Raw genomic sequence first — 21417 nt, 5'->3', positions numbered from 1 at the left:
GCAAAATAAACTAAGATCATTATATTTAACTATTGTATAGCATAGACAAAAATTCCAAATACTTCCTATTTTATACATACCCTTAGGAGCATCTTGTTATCACCAGGGACCTTTGGTGCGTCAGCCATAGAGCTTGATCCAGTCAGTCTTCCTCCCAAAAGCCCACTTACACCACTTCCTCCCACGGTATCTTCCCGTCCATCGTCTTCGTCCTCCTGGTTAAGTAACCCCTTGAGGATACGGTGCTTGTTTCTTGAATCACTATCTCCGTCTAAGGAGTCCCCTGCACTTGTACTAGCACCATCATCACTACTATGTCTTTTTGTCAAAAGGGTCCGCAACCGTCCAGACTCTGGTGGAACGTCCCCACAGTCTGATAACCCATGATTTGGTCCTGAACCACCGGAATTTGCACCGCCACCGATTTCCAAACCTTCTTTGGAGTCTTTGGTATCTTCTAAATACCCCTCGTTCGGGTTTCCACTCCCTACAGGGTTCCCCACATTGTTTTGGTTGCCCGCTGTCGCATGTTCCTGAAGAGGACTGAAGGGAAAAGCATTACTAAAAGGGTTTGTAACGTTCGCTGGGCTAGACTGTGTCGTGGAATATGTATTTAATGGGCTGGGGCACACAGCAGCCGGGCTCGGACTGTAACCAGGAACACTAGGAGGTCTAGGAGTTGTTGCCGGGGTCAGACTCTGGCGAGAGTTAGGACGTGACTGACCTCCGTGCCCTTCACTCTGACTCCCGACCAGACTCACTCCTGACCAACTGGAGGAGGTTGGAGGTGCAGTCGTGACACTCGAAGCACTCCGTGACGTGGGGTGATTCAAGGCTGGGGGGCCGTCCAAGCTATTCTCCCCACCCATAAAATCCCAGGTGGATGTAGGGAATAGGTCTAAGCCGAACTCGTTCAAACTCAGCTCATTTGTGTTCAGCGTGAAGGTAGCCAATGAAGTGCTAGCATTGAGTGTGATCGTGTTGGCTTCACTAACACTAATACCACTGCTGCCACCACTAACACTGAAACTAGCACTAGTCCCTGAAGACATACCGCTGGAACTACTCGTCACTGGAGCTGCATTAATATTTCCACTGGCACTGTTTCGATTTGCACTATTTACACTGTGTCCACTGACAGAAACATTAACTTGCCCATTTAAGTTACTGGATGCAACTGGAGACAAAATAAGTCCTCCAACGGAATTGTTATTCCCATTGCTGCTGGATCCAGCACTACCCTGTCCGACTGACACTGATTGAGGGGAGTTCATTTGACCAACAGAGTTGTTGGAAAGCTGGCCGCTTGAGTTGTTGCCTTCAGCAGGCGCAATCTCATTGTCTCTGTAGGTTAAAGAAGAGACCATCAGTAAGGAAAAGTTGGTTCGAAGGGGGATGGAAATAGGAAAAAGAAAAATAACAATACACACGGATGTGTTATAAATGGAACTTGTACTACCTGAAAAAACAAACATGTTTAGGTAATAGTAACGAAATGAAAGTAACAGTATTGGGAGACTGGGTTGAGTGGAGATTTAAAATGCCTGCAGCATGAGGTTGTGGAAACCTTTACAATCAATCAATTACTTCTCATGTGGTTACAAAAAACCAATAGCAGAAAGAAAGAAAATAGTTTCTAAAGAAAATGGTTTTAAATAAAACAGCACATATATGAAACATAAACCATATATGAAAACAAAAGAAGTAAAATTTAAAAAATTAAGATTGTAAATTCCAGGTTTTTTGTCACGAAATTTGTCCAACATTAAAGCGTTTATAAAATAAAACTTTACGGACATTCACTGTCTTACATAAGGAAACAAATGAGTATTTTTTTATGTATATCGACAAAAAAAAAGATGCAAAAAAGAGTGATTTGACATGCAATGATAGGAAGAGGAGATGAAAAAGCATGCATGCATAAGATTAATCAGCAGAAGCATGGCCAACTCTCCAACACCCAAAATATCTATAAAACGTGGACTAATAACTAGCTATATAAAAGTGCCACTCAGCTTGGGTGTCATGCAAGCAAGAGCCCTTCCCTTTGTGAATTATTTGAATCCGCTCTTCGATAGGGAGAAAAGAATGTCACCAGACACCACACCAACCACCTCCAGCAGATCAAACTTAAAAAAAAACATGCCAACTGTTCTACTTTAAACTTAAAAAAGTAAATATTAAAGTAAGATAAATTCCACATTAATAATGAAACATGCACTGCCAACACCAGTACAATATCAAAAGTATATTTAAAGTTATTGTAGTAATAATAATAATAATAATAATAAAACAGCTGATTAAACAAATACATTAAATTCGTGTCACTTATAATACTCAATTTTATGAGCAATCACTTCATACATTTTTCATAATTATATAGTGGAACCATGGCAAAAGAGCCTGCGCAGACCCGAGACTCCTGTGCACTGTACACTGCATGGGGGGGGAGGGGCAGAGGAAGCATGCTTCCTTATGGGCCGAGTTGAATCAATGGAGGGGAAGGGGCACAGAGGCTTTGCACCAAAGGTTCCTTTCCTTGTGGTCTGAGTGCTGCACCATATGCCAAATCACAGTATTTGTTCAATATGTTCTCCAAGTTCCACATAGATGTGTAGGCCGAATCGTCAGTTGTTGAGCACACAAGGGAACATGCATCTGGGGCTATAGCACTCAAATCTTCAAGCTGTACACCCAGGACTCCCCCCCCCCCCCCCAATATAATTATCGAGTCTACTGTTAAAATTAAAAAGATGCCTTGAAGGTAGTGTCCCAAACATTGGAAGTGGTATTACTTTCATCTATCCCTCTCCAGTACCCATTTATAAAAGGCTGGGTGAATCCCGGATTCATTTTAAGGAGAAACAGGTTGGGAAAATCCCAACCTTTAAGATTATCAACCCTGAGAATTGAACCTGTATTTCCCGCATGGAATAACCATGGTACATGCAAATTTCTGTTGAGATTCAAACAATTTTATCTGGTAAAAATCAAAATGTGTCCTCCTCCGTAGTTGAGCGGGTTAAGGCATTCACTCGTCTTGAGATCGTTCGCTGCGGGACGGCGTAGGTTCGAATCCGGCTCTGGTCGGAATTTATTCGGCCTACGTATAGGGCCGGTGGCAACCCACCATCGTGAGGAAATTGGGGGAGCTCCGAGTGAGTGAGCGTAATCTGGTCGAGACAACCTACTATAACGGCTGGGGATACGTCGGGCCGACCCCCCGACTATTTGAATACTGGTTGAAGATCTCCACGCTTAGAGGTGACGAAGGAAAGTGTGGGAGGGAGACCGGCAGTCAGTAGGTAAGCCAAGGCCCTTCATGGGCTGTCGCGCTAAGGATTATTATTAAAAATCAGAATGTACGCTGACTGTGACCACAACTTTGGCATCAATTACTGGAAGTAAAGAGCGCTTTACCACAGAGTGCAAGCATCCACTTTTCCATGACTTCATTTAGCTAATACTACAGCATTCAAAATGTTTGAGCCAGCTCATTAGATCTAAAGCTGAACTGGTCCTGGTACATTTCGGCAAACTAAAACTGCTCTGAATGGGGGAACATTGCAACTTAATGGTGTGGTACATTTAAAACTTAACTCAATCCCTCATTTCATTTAGTACATTGATTCCCATCCCAATTTTCATCTGGCTTTCTATATCCACACTCGAGTTAATTTTCATAGTCAAATAGGTTTCCACCTGACCTCTGGTTTACCAACCACAATCCTGCAGTATGACAAAATTCTGGAAGTGTTATCATCAGCATATGAATCTGACATGTTACTGCACTGATAACACCATCACAGCAAGGTCCTGAAAACTATGACAACATTCCTGACCACTGTGTGTATATTTTGATCAGTGAACTTTGTTCAAATTTAATAGATATGTCTTTAGGATCATCTCATTTGATGTTGCAGTACTTATTCAAATGCATACATTTTCCCTCCTGCACATACTATTAGCAGCAGAAGGTACAGACATGCCCTCCAGTATTGGTCACATCTTTGTAGTTGTTGCCATTATTATAAAACCATTTGTTTATTTTTAGATTTATTAGGCAAGTTTCATATTAACAAGGAAGGGTCCCTGTGGCTGTCACCGATATTTGAAGACCAATTTAGTTGTGTTGCACAACATATGGAACTATGTGTGGTCCAATCTAACATGCTGTGGAATATACGTGGCTGAATAAGATAGGATGTATGTGCACATACAGAGAACAGGTAACAGGGGAAGAGAAGACTATATACAGAATCGTTTATGTTAGTTGTACATTAAGACAAGAGTGTGAGCTCTTGTATTTATACATGATTAAACAAATTGTGATCATTATAGATTTCTTCGGTATTTCAGAGGAAATGCCAATGAGGTAGTATGTTATGTAGTTTTCAAACAGGTTAAAAAGCAGTTGTTTGAAAAAGACGTGGTTCTTGAAGAAATTCACAGATTTATGTATTTGTGACGAAGGCACCACCTTGAAAAAAATTATAGTGTTTTCAGAATAATCTAGCGTTACAAGTAGGAAAGAGAGTCACTTCCAGAATTAAGTCCAGCATCCAGCATCAGTTGATAGTCAACAAAGCAGTATTCTTTGTATGGTCCATCACCACCAAAACAGGAGGGAACAAATTTTCATGAAGAATACTTGGCCAATGCATACAAAATCTGGAGACATTCGAGTGTGTGTAAAACATTCAGCCAATATCCTGACCAACACGTAGGTAAATTCCTATCTTGCCACTATACAGAGTGTATACTTTGATGTTCATAGCTCCTGTGCTTATTGTCCATACAAGATATAACTTTGGTAATATGAATATTCAGATATCATATATCCAACACACTGCGTAAAATTCGGAAATGCATGACAACACTTGGGTCCCCTTCCTTGTGTGTATGTTCAATAGGCCAATACTTTTAACAATTCCAATGGATACAGGTTGTTGATTCTTGCAACTTTTAAAGTTGTTGAGAATGTTTCAAGTTGAGACAATACTCTTTTGACTATGGAAGACATACCTAACTGGTGTGGACAAATTTCAATGTGAAAGTTGTTCTGTCAGCAACTGGTGATTATAAGCCATATTCCTTTTCAGTTTACATTTCACTTGCATCATATCTATTTTGCCTCGGGACTTAGTTGGTGCATGTGCCCCAATATGTTATTTATAAATTTACCTTTTTTTATTATTTGTCTTTTTATATGCCAATATTAGGTGAGACCTGTTTTTCCTTTGATATCAGCTTCTTATATATGAAATGTTTCACAGGATATCCATGGGTTGTTAGCTATTTTGTAAAGCGTGTGTCACGGGTAACTGACAAGTTTTTAAATTGAGAATTCGAAGCAGTCAGAGGGGGTAGAGATGGAAGTAGGGTGGCATTGCTATGACATTTTTGGTTTGGTTTGGCGTGGCAGTAGTACATGCAATGTCAGTTGCAATCATGGCACCGAGGACACTTACTTGATCACGAGTTTCGTGAAAAGTGGCGAATGGATCCATGATGTCCGATATTGAAACGGCACCAAGAGAGCCGATTGTTTCAATAACTCGCTACTTTTCACGAAAAACTGTCGTATGTGAACAAAAGAATGCTCAAATAACTGACATTGCATGCACTGCTGCCATGCCGAGCCAAGCCGAGCCCAGGCAAGCCAATCCCAACCGAGCCGAAAATGGTATAGTCGACCAAGTTCAAATGCCACCCTACTTTCATCTCTAACCCCCCCTCCCCCCTGTAATGATTTTCCATGATTTCCTTGTACATAATTTATATAATCACTGAAACTCGTTACAATCTCAACACTGAAGTGTTGTTTGCGGTACCCGCTCAGAATACGAGAGCAAATTCAGTTAGTTTCTTGATTTTTCAACACAGATGGCAGCACCTACATTGTATTCTACTTCATGTGCATCATCACGCCATCTGGCGAGCGAAGGAGTTTTGGCTTTTGAACGATAGCGAGAACAGTTCTCTCGAGGCCATTTGCAGTGGCGGTTGCTTTCTCAATGTTTTTCCTAAAATACTGCAAGCATGATGTGGTACTCTTGTGGAATATTAACAGTCAAAAGCTGACTAGAACATTCGATTTGGACACATCGCAAAATGGAGTGAAGCAAATTAGAACTTTTGGAAAAAGGTTTTTGGGATGCAAAATATATATAAGTCTGATTTATGGACGTGATTTTTGCCAACACGATGGACCACAATTCGCCAACCATTGATGGAAGAGTATAATCTTTGAATAACGTGAAAACTGAGGAACTTCAAAGGCACCTTATGTTCAGGTATGAGAGTTGACTTGTTATTAGTGCCCGTTGTAGTGGAAAGTTGCAATTCCCTCAAACACGTTGGATTTTTGACGATTGCCGAAAGTGAGTGCAAAATTCACTAAATAGTGAAAATAGGCAATTCAGTTGATGTGTAGGCTTGTTTAAAATCCATGTAATACTGACTAAACTGAACCTTGCGTAATTGCGACGGGAGTTGGCAAATTTTGCGAACAAAACAAATGGAACGTTCTTGGAACTTATGTAACTGCATTTGTTAAATCAAGACTTTCTTGAAAATAGTAAAAAAATACGATCGGGTGCTTTATCAATCACGTCACTTTGTTCTTAGTGTGAAAAAATGTACTACGAATTAACAAAAGAGAGATGCAGTCGCCGAAAGTAAATTTGATTCAATCGTGATGATTTCTAATTTTGCGCAGTCTTTTGTCATGAACCATGATACCTACCTTTCACTTATAATGTAGTACCTCGCCCTCGTGAGCATCTTAGTTGTAAATGTTTAGATACATGTACAAAAAGGGTTGAAAACACTCAAGTTTTATCACGTAATAAATAAAACAAAATGCTAGTCAAATTGTAGATGTTCGCATTGCAGTTAGTATAATTGTGTGTTGATCCCAAGTAAGTAGTATTTTTGCAGGTCAAAAATGAGGAAGTAGTTTTAGGTGAAATTACAGAAGATTTCCAGAAAGCGTATAATTACGCGTTATTTTGGATTCGTAGAAATATTGTAAATTGCATCATTTCCGCAACAGTGTGATGAACTTGATAAAAAAGGTTTGACTGTTTAATCAAATTACTTGCAAAATTAAAAGCAACTACACAATTGTGAATAATAATGATGTTCAATTGTATTCCTTGTGAACAATAAATGTTAAAGAATCATTCATGTCTATGTTGGATTGTTTTCCCGACAGTTGTTAAACTGCAGCATCATGACAAATTGTAATGTTAAAGTTTCTTGTTGAAAGAAAACCATTGAATAAAAGTGTTAATTTGTTGAAACTTTAAAAATACATGCAATGATTTCCAACCCAATGCAAAGCTACTAAGAAAGGGCATAGTTGTAGTTTCTCATAGTTAGAGGTGATCGTAGATTAGAGAGTGTAAATATATATATATTTATATTTTTTCTTGCATTGTTGTTTACTTGTATGCAAACTGGAAGTGTCGTATGCTATTTATCTTGCAGGTTGCTACACTTTCCAGCAAGGACATTGCTTAATATGTGTTATTTCATGAAATCAAAACTTATGCTCCCATATTTGATTTGAGACCCAGCACACAGTTTTCCTGAAGTTATTAGTAACTTTGAGGCGTCGTGACAAACACGGCAAATGGCTCAACCACTTAAAGTTTTGTATGTTCTGTATGAATACTTAAAGATAAAATCCCGGCCTCCAATTTTATAATGCATGGTAGCTTATTCCTTTGTATTTAAGTTGTCACCAACCAGAACGTTACACCCTCTCCCTGCTTCGGACTCTCCATTTGAAAACTGTCAGTTTCCCGTGACGTATCCTCTATATTGCAGGCTGAATAAATTTCCTTGTATGTTAGACTGTGTGAATTTGAAATACGCTACAAGACTTGCATAAACATTTTATTATTGATAACAATTCACACCACCTGACCCCCACATATGTCACTTCAGAATGTGACACATTAATATATATAGAACATAATAACATCAACTCATCTCTGACAAAAAGTGGAGATATGACAGACCAGTATTCAGTAGGCGATATAAAATTTGAACATAATGTCATGCACAAAGATGAAAATGAATAATTACCATACATGGACAGGGAAAAAATATGTTTTTTAAGTTAACTTTATACACAGATAAGCTAATCGGAACTGGACCTACAGTTTAAAGTGGTCCAAAACCGCTATGTGGCTCCAACAGGTATCAAACCCAGAGTAGAGTCTAAAAAAATATCAAGCACAATGCACACAAATTTTAAAACTAGAACTACAAAAAATATATATGCAAGCTTGCTTTCACGTGTTTGAAGATGAAATGTACAACAAAAGCCTTGTGCTGACTATAATCATGAGTGTGCAGTGCATGTCTTTAAAAAAAATTGAAATAAAACCTGAACTTACCCAATGATGGAATGCACGGCCATTATAAAATCGGTCTCCTGAGAAACTGAATCTGACTTGTAGAGTTTAGATTTTGTCTGTACATGGACGTATTTATCTGGCATAGTTACTCTGAGTCTATATATGCCACTAGTACTATTACCAGAATTCAATGTTTCTTTAAGGTGATTTGTAACCATGTGGAAATCACTACGATGACACATCTCCTGAAGTAACGATCCAATAAGATCCTGGAAATAAAATAATGGTTATTAATAAATGAAAACATGAGAGTGAAGATTGATGCTATAAACCAAATGTATACTGGGTACATGCAACATGCTAATATCTGACAATACACAAGTGCACTATAAACTAACTAACTAACTCTCTAGCCTTCTTAAACCCGAAGGTTCATGGCTGCAGCAACACAGGCCTTCCATCTTTCCCTATCTTGAGCAAGATCTATATACTCTTTTCCATCCCTACCGATTTCCCTTAGGTCCATCTCAACGTTGTCCCTCCATCTTCGTCTTGGCCTTTCTACAGGTCTCTTACCATCAGGTTTCCCAACAAGAATCCTGTAAACTCCTCTTTCCTCTCCCATTCGTGCCACATGGCCTGCCCACCTAAGTCTTCTGGATTTAATTATTCTAATAATATCTGGACATGAATACAAATTAGGTAGTTCTAAATTATGTAACCTTCTCCACTCACCTTACCTTCTCCACTCACCTGTCTCCTCATCCCTTTTAGGTCCAAATATTTTCCTAAGGATCTTATTTTCAAATACTCTCAATTTATGTTCCTCTTTCAATGTAAGGGACCAAGTTTCACATCCATATAATACTACAGGCAAAATTACTGTTTTGTAGATTTTAACTTTTAGTTTCTTAGATATTAAACGAGAAGACAAACGTTTATGAAGAGACAAGTAACATGCATTTCCTGAATTAAGCCTACTTTTTATTTCCTCTTTAATATAATTTTCATTTGTTAATATTACTCCTAAGTATTTGAATTTGGAAACTGTTTCAAACGAGTTGTTATCAATAATTAGATTTTGATTATTACCTAACACTTTGTTTCCGCCTGTAAGCATATATTTAGTTTTCTCTTTGTTAACTTCCAAACCTATCTCTTTAGCAGTTTTGAAAAATATTTTAGCATTATTCTTAATTGTATTCACATCATCCCCCAGTAAGTCTACATCATCTGCATATGCTAACAACTGAGTCACACCATTTAATTTTAGTCCTTCTTTAGTTTCTTTTACCTTCCTAACAGCATATTCTAAGGCAAAATTAAAGAGCAATGGAGATAATGCATCTCCTTGTTTTAACCCATCATGAATTGTAAATTTGTCAGACACATTAATACCCACACAAATTTTACTTTCTGTTTCACTGGTGCATACTTTTATCATACTAACAAGCTTCTTAGGTATTCCAACCTCTACTAATGTATTTTGACCGAATCATATGCTTTTTTGAAATCAATTAATAGCTGATGGACATTTTGATTATATTCCTACTTTTTTTCAAGTGTCTTTGTCTGATGTGAAAAATTTGATCTGTAGTTGATCTGTTACATTTAAATTCACATTGATAATCACCTATAATTTCATTAGCATATGGTGTTAGTCTTGTTAAAAGAATGTTAGACAATATTTTGTATGTTGTTGAGATTAGAGAAATTCCACGGTAATAATTGCAGTTCATTTTATCACCTTCTTTTAAACACAGGAACAATTATGGATTCTTTTCACAGTTGAGGGGATTTCTTCTTTATTCCATATTAAACAAATTAATTTATGAATTTGACATATTAACGAATTTCCACCATATTTAATTAACTCAGCTGGTATTAAATCAATGCCAATAAACTTGGGCTGTTTGTACAATACAATCAACAAATGAAACTTTTATATTTTGTATTTTTCATCATTTTTCTAATCGGACCAAATTGCAATAATGTGAATGAAATTGTGTTTAGATGAAATTGATGAAGGGGACACTAACAAAGGAACATGCATGGTAAGGCTAACCCGGAACGTTTGGTAGTGAGACAGGCAACTAATCAAAGTGCTCTGCCACTAAGGTAGCACAAATGTAGCATGTAAACCATAACAAATACAACTACTTCGTTTCTGCATTTAAAAAAAAAAAAAAAAAAACTGTCTGCTGCAGGAAGCATGATGGATGCTAGGAACAAAATGAAAAGTCACACTTGTAACAAATGAAGTCTCAAGAAGTACCATCACCTATGACTGTGCTTGTAGGTACAATATGCAGAGAGATTATTATTTAATTTGGCAGCCAGGTTCACAAAGAAATAACCTGTTCATTCAAGCTAGATTTCTAACCAGTGTCCCAAGCTGCACTTGTCACTTGGGAATGGTCTGTTTTCTCAACAGCATGCGAAGTGTCATCTCGCTCTCATAGTCCTGTATGCACAGTGAATGTTTTTTAAAGACTTGGGGCATCATGTCTATTACCGTTTGTCAAGTTGGAAAGCTCCCTAACACATGTATTCTAGTCTTTGTTCAGCTTTTCCAAATGGCAAAAAGATTGCTTGTGAATGGATCACCACTCTGCACCCAAGAATTATTTTACAACTGTTGTGGTTTGAGATGTCAAGAATTTTATATATTTTTTGATCCCTGGAGGTTCACCTTCTGAATAGTAAGGTTTACTGTATACAAACACAGTTGGACTGCTTGTGACGTACCTTATTGAGGTATTGAGAGTACGTTGAGGAAACACCACTTGTATCTACTCCAATTATTTTGCCACCTGTGTCCAATTTCATAGTAAACTGTTCGACAGAGGAGCCACCTGGTTTTTCGTTTAGAGGAATACGTCGAGCCAAACAAACTAGACACGGTCCAACTTCACTTGATTCAGAAGATACATCACCACCTTCAGTTTTCTCATTTGGAAATGAAATTGAAGAGACCTGAAATGATAATAACAAAAAGACTTATTTCATATTTTCACCCTCTTTCAAAGAAACAAGAAGTACTCATTACTGCTAATGAAGATGTCTGTAAATGCTTTTTTGTTTTCAGAAATACTCCTTTTCTAAAGAGGCATTTGTTAAGATGGTTTTTAAAGAGAGACCTCTGTGCGTTTCTTCTACTTTTTTGTTGCACTTGTACCAATTTGGAGGCACTAGATATTTTCTGTTACAGAATTCTTAGTAATTTGTATATTTACTGTTATTAACTATCTTCTGTTTGCTCGACCATGATTTTTGTGTAGTAACAGCTTCCTTCACATAGCCGAACAGCTGAACAAGAGGAAGATTATGTAGACTTGTAATGGATGGTAATTTGACTTTTACATGGCCGCTTCTGGAAGTATCGCTCTGGAAGTAGTGTACATGTTACTTCAGATAACTGCACAAAGCACATGAACGGGAAGACTTGGCCTTTAAAAAATGCCAAACATTGCTCATATTAGTGAAAACTTAGGTTGAAGAGCAAGTATTTACATTATCCGTAAGAAATATATGGGAAATTGAGATGCATTTATTGGAGGTTATTTTTAACAAGTTTTATTGAGCTAAAAACCCAGCCGAGATCTGTTTACAGGTGCAACGTCTACAGAAATCCAAACAACCCCTTGAAGTTCCCTTTTCTTCAATACTTGCATCCTTTTTGATAGAACTTAATAAATGTGCACCTCCTTCAAAACTGTGCCTCATCTTAATTATTACACTTTTTGAAACTTAAAACTCTTACAAAAAAGTTAGTTTTAGGTTCACATATATATCATAATTTGTAGTGGTGCATAATGTAACTAATCATGACTGAGCAGAAAAATGTATAATGAAGGATCAGGGCATTCAATTGCAAAATTGAAATGTAACATTGCATGTAAAGAACTGTATGTACACATGAAAAAGAATGTGCTAAGTAGCCAGTACAATAAAATGTAGTGCTATTACATTCAAATTGCAAATTTATTAGAAATTCAAGACTATTAGAAGGCCACAACTGTAAAGGTGAATACTTGCAAAACCTTCAACATGAATACTCTAGCTACACTGTTGAGTAATATAGGTATCACTGAAATTTAGAAATGCAAGAAGAACGAACCTACATACTGCTTACTGGGCAGCTTTTTTTTTATTTTGAATGCGCAATTATAATTTGAATACTGGGTTACTAACATTGTAAATATTAATGACTTAAATTATTTTAAAGTTTGTAACAAACTAAAAACTGACAAAATAGATTAAAATAATATTCATGAAAGTCAGACTCCTCAAATCATCATATAAAACCTTGAAATAGTACTACAGATCCAAGCCTCTAGTTTTTGTTTTTTTTTCATCATCAAGATGGGACTGCATATTTTATTCATATATCCAGGATACTGTCCATAATAATGTAAGAGATAAGGGTGCATTCACGTACCTGCATATTTTCATACTTTGATACTCTTTGTTGCTTTTCTTCCATAGTCTCGTCCTGATCATCAGGAGGCTTGACCAGTAATCTACAATTAAAGCTTCGTTTTCTTGACTGAGGTTGTGGATCACTTGGCCAGCCTGCAGAAAAACATCCATCAATACTAACAGCATTTCTCTCTTCAATTACAAGTCAAAATGCAAAAGAAAAGCCTCTCCTTCAATGTGCAGTACTTCCTTTACAAAGAGTACTCAAAATATACCTGCTCACTCCTATTCACCACCGGATAGTTAAATAATTGAGATATAAATTCCAATAACAATAATCACATGTGCAAACAGTGGCTTCTCCACCAAAATTCTATTCCAAAGAAGAATAGGCAACTGACACTGCATTTCATTTTTACATAATTCTTGAAAACACATGTGAAACAGTACTGAAATGTGTAGTAACAATAATATTAGTAATAAAAGTTGTAAAAGTTGTCCCTACAAAGAGAAGTATACATTCCTGGATATTATGTTTAACACCTTTGGTGGTCTCACCCAGTATCCATGTTAATTTATTTCCCACAAAATAATTTTTTTCTCTCCACTATATGCTGCAATGAATAGAATTGAAATTTCAAGAATATAAGCTAATATTTTTACACTTTTTCTGTGATGAATTGGTGGTCTATACTAACAATGTGCACTTTTACACACAAGCTCAATTTTTAAAATGTTGATTATACTTCACCGAATTTCTTACAAAATATAAAGAAATTCACAGTAACACTTATTTTTCAGTCTGAACTATTAACTTGTTCATTGTTAGCTTGATATTTGTACTGGGCCTGCTGCCCAGTTGGAGATACATAGTGGAACTGTAGGTCCAGTCCCAATTAGTCTATCTGTGTATAAGTGGACAAACACTAGAGATAAAATTACAGATTGTTTGTAGAATCATATTTTCTGCTTCCTTTTGCACTAGATGATACTCAAAAAAGAGAAATGAAAGGCATTATGGTAACTTTACTTGCGTGGTTGCTTACACTGGTATTTTCCGAGCTCAACTTTTTATTTCACTGGTGACGAGATGGGATAATATTTGGTAGTCCCCAAAGCAGTGATATATCTCCCCATCCTCCCCCCCAAAAAAATACTTGCTAAAATTTTTCACAAAAGTCTAATTTATTGGCATAGTATAGGAGCTACGTACATATAGCTTTATACCTCCCAAAACAAACTTACAGCCATCCTCAAATAAAAAATTCTCGATAAGGCCACTAATCTATAGCACCGTGGTGTAAAGAAATGAATCTTTAGAACTTACCTATAGACATAGGTAACAAAGTTGAACTGAAGCGAGCATGGTCCCCGTGGTGTAAAATGTTGTAGATACTTTTCCCAATAATATCATCTTGAGTGTACTTGATGAAATGGTGCACGTTTCCAGTCACAAATTCAACTTTTCCCTCCGTATTGACAACAAATAAGAAACCTTCCAGGGCCTGGAAAGAGGTAAGTATAATATTAATTTCACTGGAAATGTTTTAGTACAACTAACATACTGCAATTATCTTAAGAATTTCCAACTGCATTTTCAGTCTTCTACAGACTGGGTAATGTATTGTTATACAGTTTTTCTGTGTTCTACCTAAGATTTTACAAGATGTGTAAGTACAAGCTTGTGTGCATGCATGCACTCATACACTCATGGACAAAATTAAGAGAATGAACACAGAATTGTGACGTGTGCAAAAAGTAGCAGATGGAATGCAACGACATTCGGCATGAATACACAAAAGTATACAACAACCTACACCAGCATATGACAATGCAGGTACGCCGGCATGGGAGTCAACAATGAGCATCACACCATAAGTGTTCAAATGAAGAGGTCGTAGAACTCACCTGATATGGCATTAGTAGGGTGTGTGGTCAGCCCTCACAGCCACACAGGTCGCACAATGATGTCCCATGCTGGTCACGAGACCGTTGAGGATGCCCTGTGGCAGTAGCATCCACTCCTGTACCAAGGCGTTCCTTAGCTCCTGGATGGTTCGGGGAGGTGGTTGACAATGCGCAATGGCCCTGTCAAGAGCATCCCGGGCATGCTCTATTGGTAGAGTCACATATTTTTGGTAAATAAAAAAGCAAAATTTCGGTACAAAAACTGAGTCAATTTCGGGTTCAAAAGCGGTAAATAAAATAAAATATCGGTGTTATAGCGGTGAATAATCACATAAAGAATGCTATATAAAATGACATTTTGGTTTTAAAATTGTGAATATAATCCTAAATTTGATTTAAAAACTACACTTATTCCACAGAATTAACATATCACTTCTAATAGCACATTTATGTAGTTATCAGAGTATTAAGTTTATTTCTGTGTAAAGGAGTCCATTTTTGCTTCTCCAATATTAACAGCAGAATTAATCAATTTTCCGGGAATTGCATAACTCTCAGGATAATTCAGACCTCAGAAGGTGTCGCGTCGGTGAATAAACCCTAAATTTCGTGTTTAATAGTTTATTTCGCTTTTTGCAGTTCATTTCGCATTATTTCGTGTCAAAATATGGTCACAAAATGCGCCTCACACCTTTCAAAGACATGAAAAATTAACACTACAATGTGTTTTTTCAAATTTCGTTTTTTCGTCAAAAACGAAATATGCATGCCCCTATCTATTGGGTTCAGGTCAGGGGACCTGGCTGGCCAAACCATACGCCGGATATCCTCTGTTTCCAGATATTCATCCACCAGATGGGCCCTATGTGGATGGGCATTGTTATTCATGAAGATTAATTGTGGACCAACAGCATCCTGGAAAAGGCACACATAGGGTTCCAGGATCTCCACCCTATACCTGTGACCAATCGGGGTGCCTCCATCAAACATATGGAGCAGTGTAAGGCAGTCCAACATGATAGCGGCCCTTACCATAACACCACCACCGTCCTAGCAGTCCCTTTCAATGATGTTGAGGGCTGGTATCAGGTACCATCTCTCCATATGAAGATGCGTTGGGAATCACTGTCCAAACTGAACTTTGACTCATCACTGAATAGAACATGGCCCCACTGGTCTTGAGTCCAGGGCTGATGTTCCTGGCACCACTCAAGGCGGGCTCTCTTGTGGTCTGGGGTGAGCGAGACTCACACAGCGGGTCGTCTGGCATACAATCCCCTCTCATGAAGCCTTCGGGACATGGTTTGTCAGGAAATAGTGGTTCCGGTGTCTGCAGAGAGGTCACGGGAGAGCTGTGTAGCTGTGGATTTTTTGTTGTGCCTTGCTGTCAGTGCCACATAAAGGTCCTAGTTTGCTGTTGTGGCCTGTGGATGCCCTTGCCCAGGCCTTCTGGTTATGGATCCAGACTCCTGGAACTGGCCCCATGAATTACAGATGATGCTGGGGGTCACATTGACCTCTCAGGACACCTGCACTTGAGCCTGGCTTGCCTCCAATCTGTCCACTATTCTCCATCGCAATTCGTCATCTAGGCATAAGTGGATATTCATTGAACCACACTGCGTATCAACTCACCAAGACTGTCTCAACACAAAATACCTACATGCTGAACTGTTCGGATGCAATACGCGGTGGGTGGGCCTGCAGTGCTATTTACCTATGGCGACCACAGCGCAGCCACCATCGTCCCATTCGCTAACATATGCACATCAGTCAATCGGGGTTCTCACTGGGGCACAATCTTTGCACATTTGGGTCAGTGATTCACCCAGAAAATGACATTCTGGGTTCATTCTCTTAATTTTGTCCATGAGTGTATATAAAAGATTAAAGTAAGGAGGACCAGAAGGAAACAAATACTCACCACACACTGGAAAAAATTTAAATGAACCAGGCTGCATTTTCAGTCACAGATGAAAGAAAGTTTATGGAAACAAAAATACAAGTTTGAACTACAATGGTGCTAAGGTCTACATCGAAGAAATCGACGGCGTACCCAAAAAAAACAGAAAGCATATCTATCTGGCGGGAAAGCCCGATGTACTTCCTACTTCCGCCGCGAGGTGTAGTGAGGAGACAGTATGACGCACCAGTGTGCTGAGCGCTGTTGCCCTGTGTAGACGTGGAGCTGTGCTGTGCCGCACATTCTTTGTGTTGAGAAACATTTGCTGAGAATTTTGCTATGGCGGATCAGAAGGAACAGAGAGTGTGTGTGAAATTTTGTTTCCTATTAGGGAAAACTGCAGCTGAGACTGTAGTGATGCTTAATGAAGCATTTAAAGAAGACACCCTAGGTAAAACGCAAGTGTATGAGTGGTTTGCACGTTTCAAAAAGGGGGAAATGTCAGTGGATCTGGACGACCTGCCACAGCAAGAAATGATGAAAACATTGAAAAAGTGTGAAATGCTGTTTACGAAGATCGTCATCAAAAGGTCAAACTGTTAATCAGGATTTCTACATGGATGTGTTGAGGCGATTGCATGAAAATGTGCTGCAAAAACATCCAGAAATTTGGAAGCGTGGACACCACGACAATGCCCCAGCCCATACCCGTTGTTCCTCACCCTCCGTATTCACTGGACCTTGCACCTTGTGATTTCTTTTTATTCCCCCGCATGAAGAACGAGCTTGAAGGCAAACACTTTGCCGATGTGGCGGAAGTTCAGGAACATGCGCTTCAGGCCTTGAACAATATCACAGTTGAGGAGTTCCAAAAATGTTTCAAGCAATGGGAACCTGTTTGGATAAGTGGATTGCGTCAAATGGACAATACTTTGAAGGATACTAAGGTATTTGTAACTCAAAGTTTATAAAACTCATCTTTTTTGGCATATTCCGGCAATTTTTTTTGGCAAATTCCGGTTTCTTTTGGGTACGCCCTCGTACATAGATGGTACAAAAAAAAATGTGGATCTCTCTTCAGGTTTGTTAAAAACCGTGAGTGGTATGGTATGGTATGGTGGTTGGGGGCAAATCTGATGGAAAGGGAAGCTTGGGAACATTACTGAGTGGTTTTGTTCAGGCTGGGGGGGGGGGGTTCAACAAAACTAATCAGTAACATTCCCCTTCTCATCCCAATTACCAAGCCTCTCTTCCCCTCCCAGCCAGGCACACCTTTTGATATGCCTGATAACAGAACCACCTTCTTCTATACCATCTATATCTTCAAGGACACGGCAACTCTGCAGGTCGAACACACACTTCCATTGCTGCAATCTCTTTTTTCCTCTATGACAGAAGATGCACCCGTGGCTGCAAAAATTTTATTATTTCCATGTCCAATAAGTGTTTTCCTATTTCCTTCCTATTTATACACAAACACACAAAGTGGGATCCATATTTTATTTCAGCTCAAATAAAATGGGTTGGCACCTGTTCATGGAAAGAACTAGAGTTATCCTGTAGGCAGTTTGAAACTATTGAACATCTGGTTGTGTCAGATCATTCAATTACTGTCACTGTTTTGACTATCTGAAGAAAAATCAAGTTTACATTTTAGTTCATTTTATTATATCTAGGTTATCAACTTCTGCTGGGATGCAATATCAACACACGACAATCTTTCAACATTCACAAGACATCACCTGCGAAAAATAATATATCAAATCAATCTTTCAAGCATGATTAGATCTGAATTGAAATGTCTGTCTACATCCAGCTTTGGTGTATTTGTAAAGTAAGAGATTAAAGGAATGCCTTCCGAATAATGTTGAATTTCAAAATATAAAAGATGGTTGGTGCCTTACCTCCAAAAGTAAAGGTCCCCAGAATTCATTAGCTAAGATGGAGGGCTTGGAGGATGACACTTCTCCTTGTTGAACGGCATCACTGTTCGAGGCCTCCTGCTGTTTTATGCGACGAATCTGGAAAATAATTATTGAATTACTGTAATGTAAAAAGGGGGGAAAATATATAGAGCTCTTGCAAGTCCACGCCTGGCTGATAATGGCGTTATACACATCTGAATGGTTCATCCGCAAGCTACATCAATGGGACAATATCCATTTTGCCTTTCCTTCCTAATCAAACACTGTTTTGTCGTAGCTTCAATTTTCCACACATCAGAAAATTTCCAAGTCAATACAAGAGAAGAGGCACTCTCAAAACTTAGTGTTACAATAGGAATGTAAAAAGACCTCTGTTAATGACAAGTTAATTTTTTGGCACCATCATGTCTATCCAATATTTCCATACTTCCCCTACATGCTTAATAAATTCAACTATATGCATACACACATAGGCAATTGTTAGTGAAATTTGTGAATATTACACAAGGAATATCAAAACTAACAGCTGCACAAGAATTTGAGTAAAATGGGGGAACAATTACCTGATTCACAGTTTCTTGGAGGATGGCACACTTGTCCGGCTTAACGGAGAGCGAGCTCATGTCCGCAAAGCCGGCAGAAATCAGCTCAGCCAGCTCTTCAAGGTAAATATTTTCCTGCTCACGGCGACGTTTTTCATTAAGGCACTTGTTGCTGAAATGCAAGAGAACAACATTAATCAATTACTAACTTCACAAGGAATTTTAAAATCAATAAGCAACATTCACTTTGTTATATGTACCTTATGTGCAGAAAAGTATATATTACAACCATGTGAATGAAGTGTATGTGTATAGCTTTATAATATTCTTCATGCTTTGTATCTGCTGTATTGTATTATATTATGCTAACATTTTTCATTGAAGTTCACAATTTTTTAGAATATAATAATAGCTACAAAAAGCACGAGTTATTGCTATTGTATAATCTCATCGCAGAACATAGTCAAATGGTTAGTGCTTTTGCCTTAAGTGCAAGTAGTCATGGGTTTGATTTCCAATTGGAGTTCCAAACATTTTGGTGTAAATTCAGCACCTTGAGGACAATTGGGGAGCTCCTTAAAAAAAGAGGTATTGGACTCCCATCGGACTCCCATCTAGAAGGCCAGATAATAGTAGCAATGATCACACATCAACCAATGGAAATAATATTTCAAAGGGCTGCTGTGCCATGAAGTTTTAGTAAACCCATTCCCTTTAAGGTATGGATGTCAAACTTGCCAGATTTTCTTGTATCCTACAATCCTTCAATCCTACATGATTTATCAAGATGAGTGTAGCTAAAAAAAAATCAGATCCATTCTAAAAATGCCTCATGATCTAATACAAAACATACAGAATATAACAATTATTTTCACACTTTCCTTGATTACTTACTAAGGTTCCTACTTATTTCGGCTAATCAAATTCCCCAGGTCTTTCCAGGTAATTTCTTTTAAAAAAATTCCAGACCATTCTGGAGTGCTCTAACATACTAATAACCAGTGCTCGAAAAATTCTCTTCAAAGCTAGGCGCCAGCTCTGAAAATCAGGCGCCAGGAAACCACCTACTAGCAATTGTGCATACTACAGTATGTTTCAAAAGTCGCGCAATCCAAACTTTGAAAATTTATATCATGAAAATCGTAAGATATATTTACACCGGGTTTTCTGCACTAAACTAATCCTGCAGGCTATCACTGGGTTCATAAATTTATGTTAGCATTTCTCTAAATAAATGCAATTACATTATTTTAAAAAAACATTGTTAATTTGCCGAAAACATCTGAGACTGATTTTCAACAATAAATACCAACTCTTATACAATTTGTGGGTGGGATCATTTGTTGGTGTTTGACTGGTTGTAAAACAGTTGCTTTATGAGGTACAGCAGAAGCAGGGCATTTTTATTGGAAAACCTCTTGCACATGAGTGTAAGAATGAGTAGTAAAATACATGGTAACCAAAAAAGTTTTTGCCGTTTTTGACGTCCCATTAATCATGCGCTCACAGAGAGGAAACAAAATGACGCACGTGCCTGCCAAGCGATCGGGAGTTACTCTGACCATCGACTATCAGTAATACAGGCACGTTGTGCACACACAGCAGTCATAGCTCGTCCAGTGTCGAAGAGAAATGGAGGTATCAAAGCAGCTTCTTCGCGTGTGTTTGTTGTACGACTTTAAAGTTGGCCTGTCAGCTGCCGCATCAAGTCGCCGCATTTGCCACGCAATTTGGGAAGAATGCCGTGAACGAACGCACTGCCAGGCATTGGCTCCATAAATTCTGTTCGGGAGATGCGAGCCTTTCGGATGAACCTCGCTGTGGACTACCACATGTGTTGGATGACGAGGCCCTAAAAGCAGCCATCGAGGGGGACAGTGGTCTAATGTGTGATGAGCTTGCAGAAAGGTTCCATGTTTCCGCTGAATCAGTCAGACTGCACCTGCATGGGATAGGGAAGTCATACAAGTTAAGCAAGTGGGTACCCCACACATTGTTGGCATCCAACAAGGAATAACAAGTGACAGCCTGTTTGTCCTTGCTCACTCGGCACCTGAACACACCCATATTTGATCGCTTGCTCACTGGTGACAAAAAGTGGGTCCTCAATGACACTCCCAAGCGTACCAGACAAAGTTGTTGCCACATGACCTGTTCCTCACACCTCAAGACCACCTCTGCACCCACGAAAGGTTATGCTCTCTGTATGGTGGAATTGTCGGCAAGTGGTGCATTACGAGCTCCTTCCACCTGGTCAGACCATCACTGCTGACCTCTACTCTCAGCAGCTGCAAAGGGTGCACCTTGCATTGTGGCAGAAGCCAGCATTGGTGAATCGCAAGAGA

General features: G+C 38.6%; 1 protein-coding gene across 8 annotated transcripts in view; it reads right to left on the bottom strand.

Moving 5' to 3' along the window:
- The window catches only part of tai (basic helix-loop-helix family member taiman), a 301547-nt gene that overhangs the window by 81449 nt on the left and 198681 nt on the right, over window positions 1–21417 (bottom strand). For 7 of the 8 annotated variants that reach the window (XM_083122707.1, XM_083122705.1, XM_083122710.1 and 4 more), the window contains exons 3-9: window positions 19094–19244; window positions 18510–18626; window positions 14122–14299; window positions 12814–12947; window positions 11121–11348; window positions 8412–8641; window positions 81–1344 (exon numbers count right to left, since the gene is read on the bottom strand). In XM_083122707.1, coding sequence (XP_082978833.1) covers window positions 81–1344; window positions 8412–8641; window positions 11121–11348; window positions 12814–12947; window positions 14122–14299; window positions 18510–18626; window positions 19094–19244 — 2302 coding nt within the window. The remainder of the gene's footprint in view (window positions 1–80; window positions 1345–8411; window positions 8642–11120; window positions 11349–12813; window positions 12948–14121; window positions 14300–18509; window positions 18627–19093; window positions 19245–21417) is intronic. The other variant, XM_083122712.1, reaches the window with a different exon arrangement.

Source organism: Lepisma saccharinum, chromosome 5 (genome assembly GCF_977018435.1).
Source record: "Lepisma saccharinum chromosome 5, izLepSacc3.1, whole genome shotgun sequence".
Lineage (NCBI taxonomy): Eukaryota > Metazoa > Arthropoda > Insecta > Zygentoma > Lepismatidae > Lepisma > Lepisma saccharinum.
Note: the sequence above shows the minus strand (reverse complement) of the source record. Positions and strands in the feature narration are given on the sequence as shown.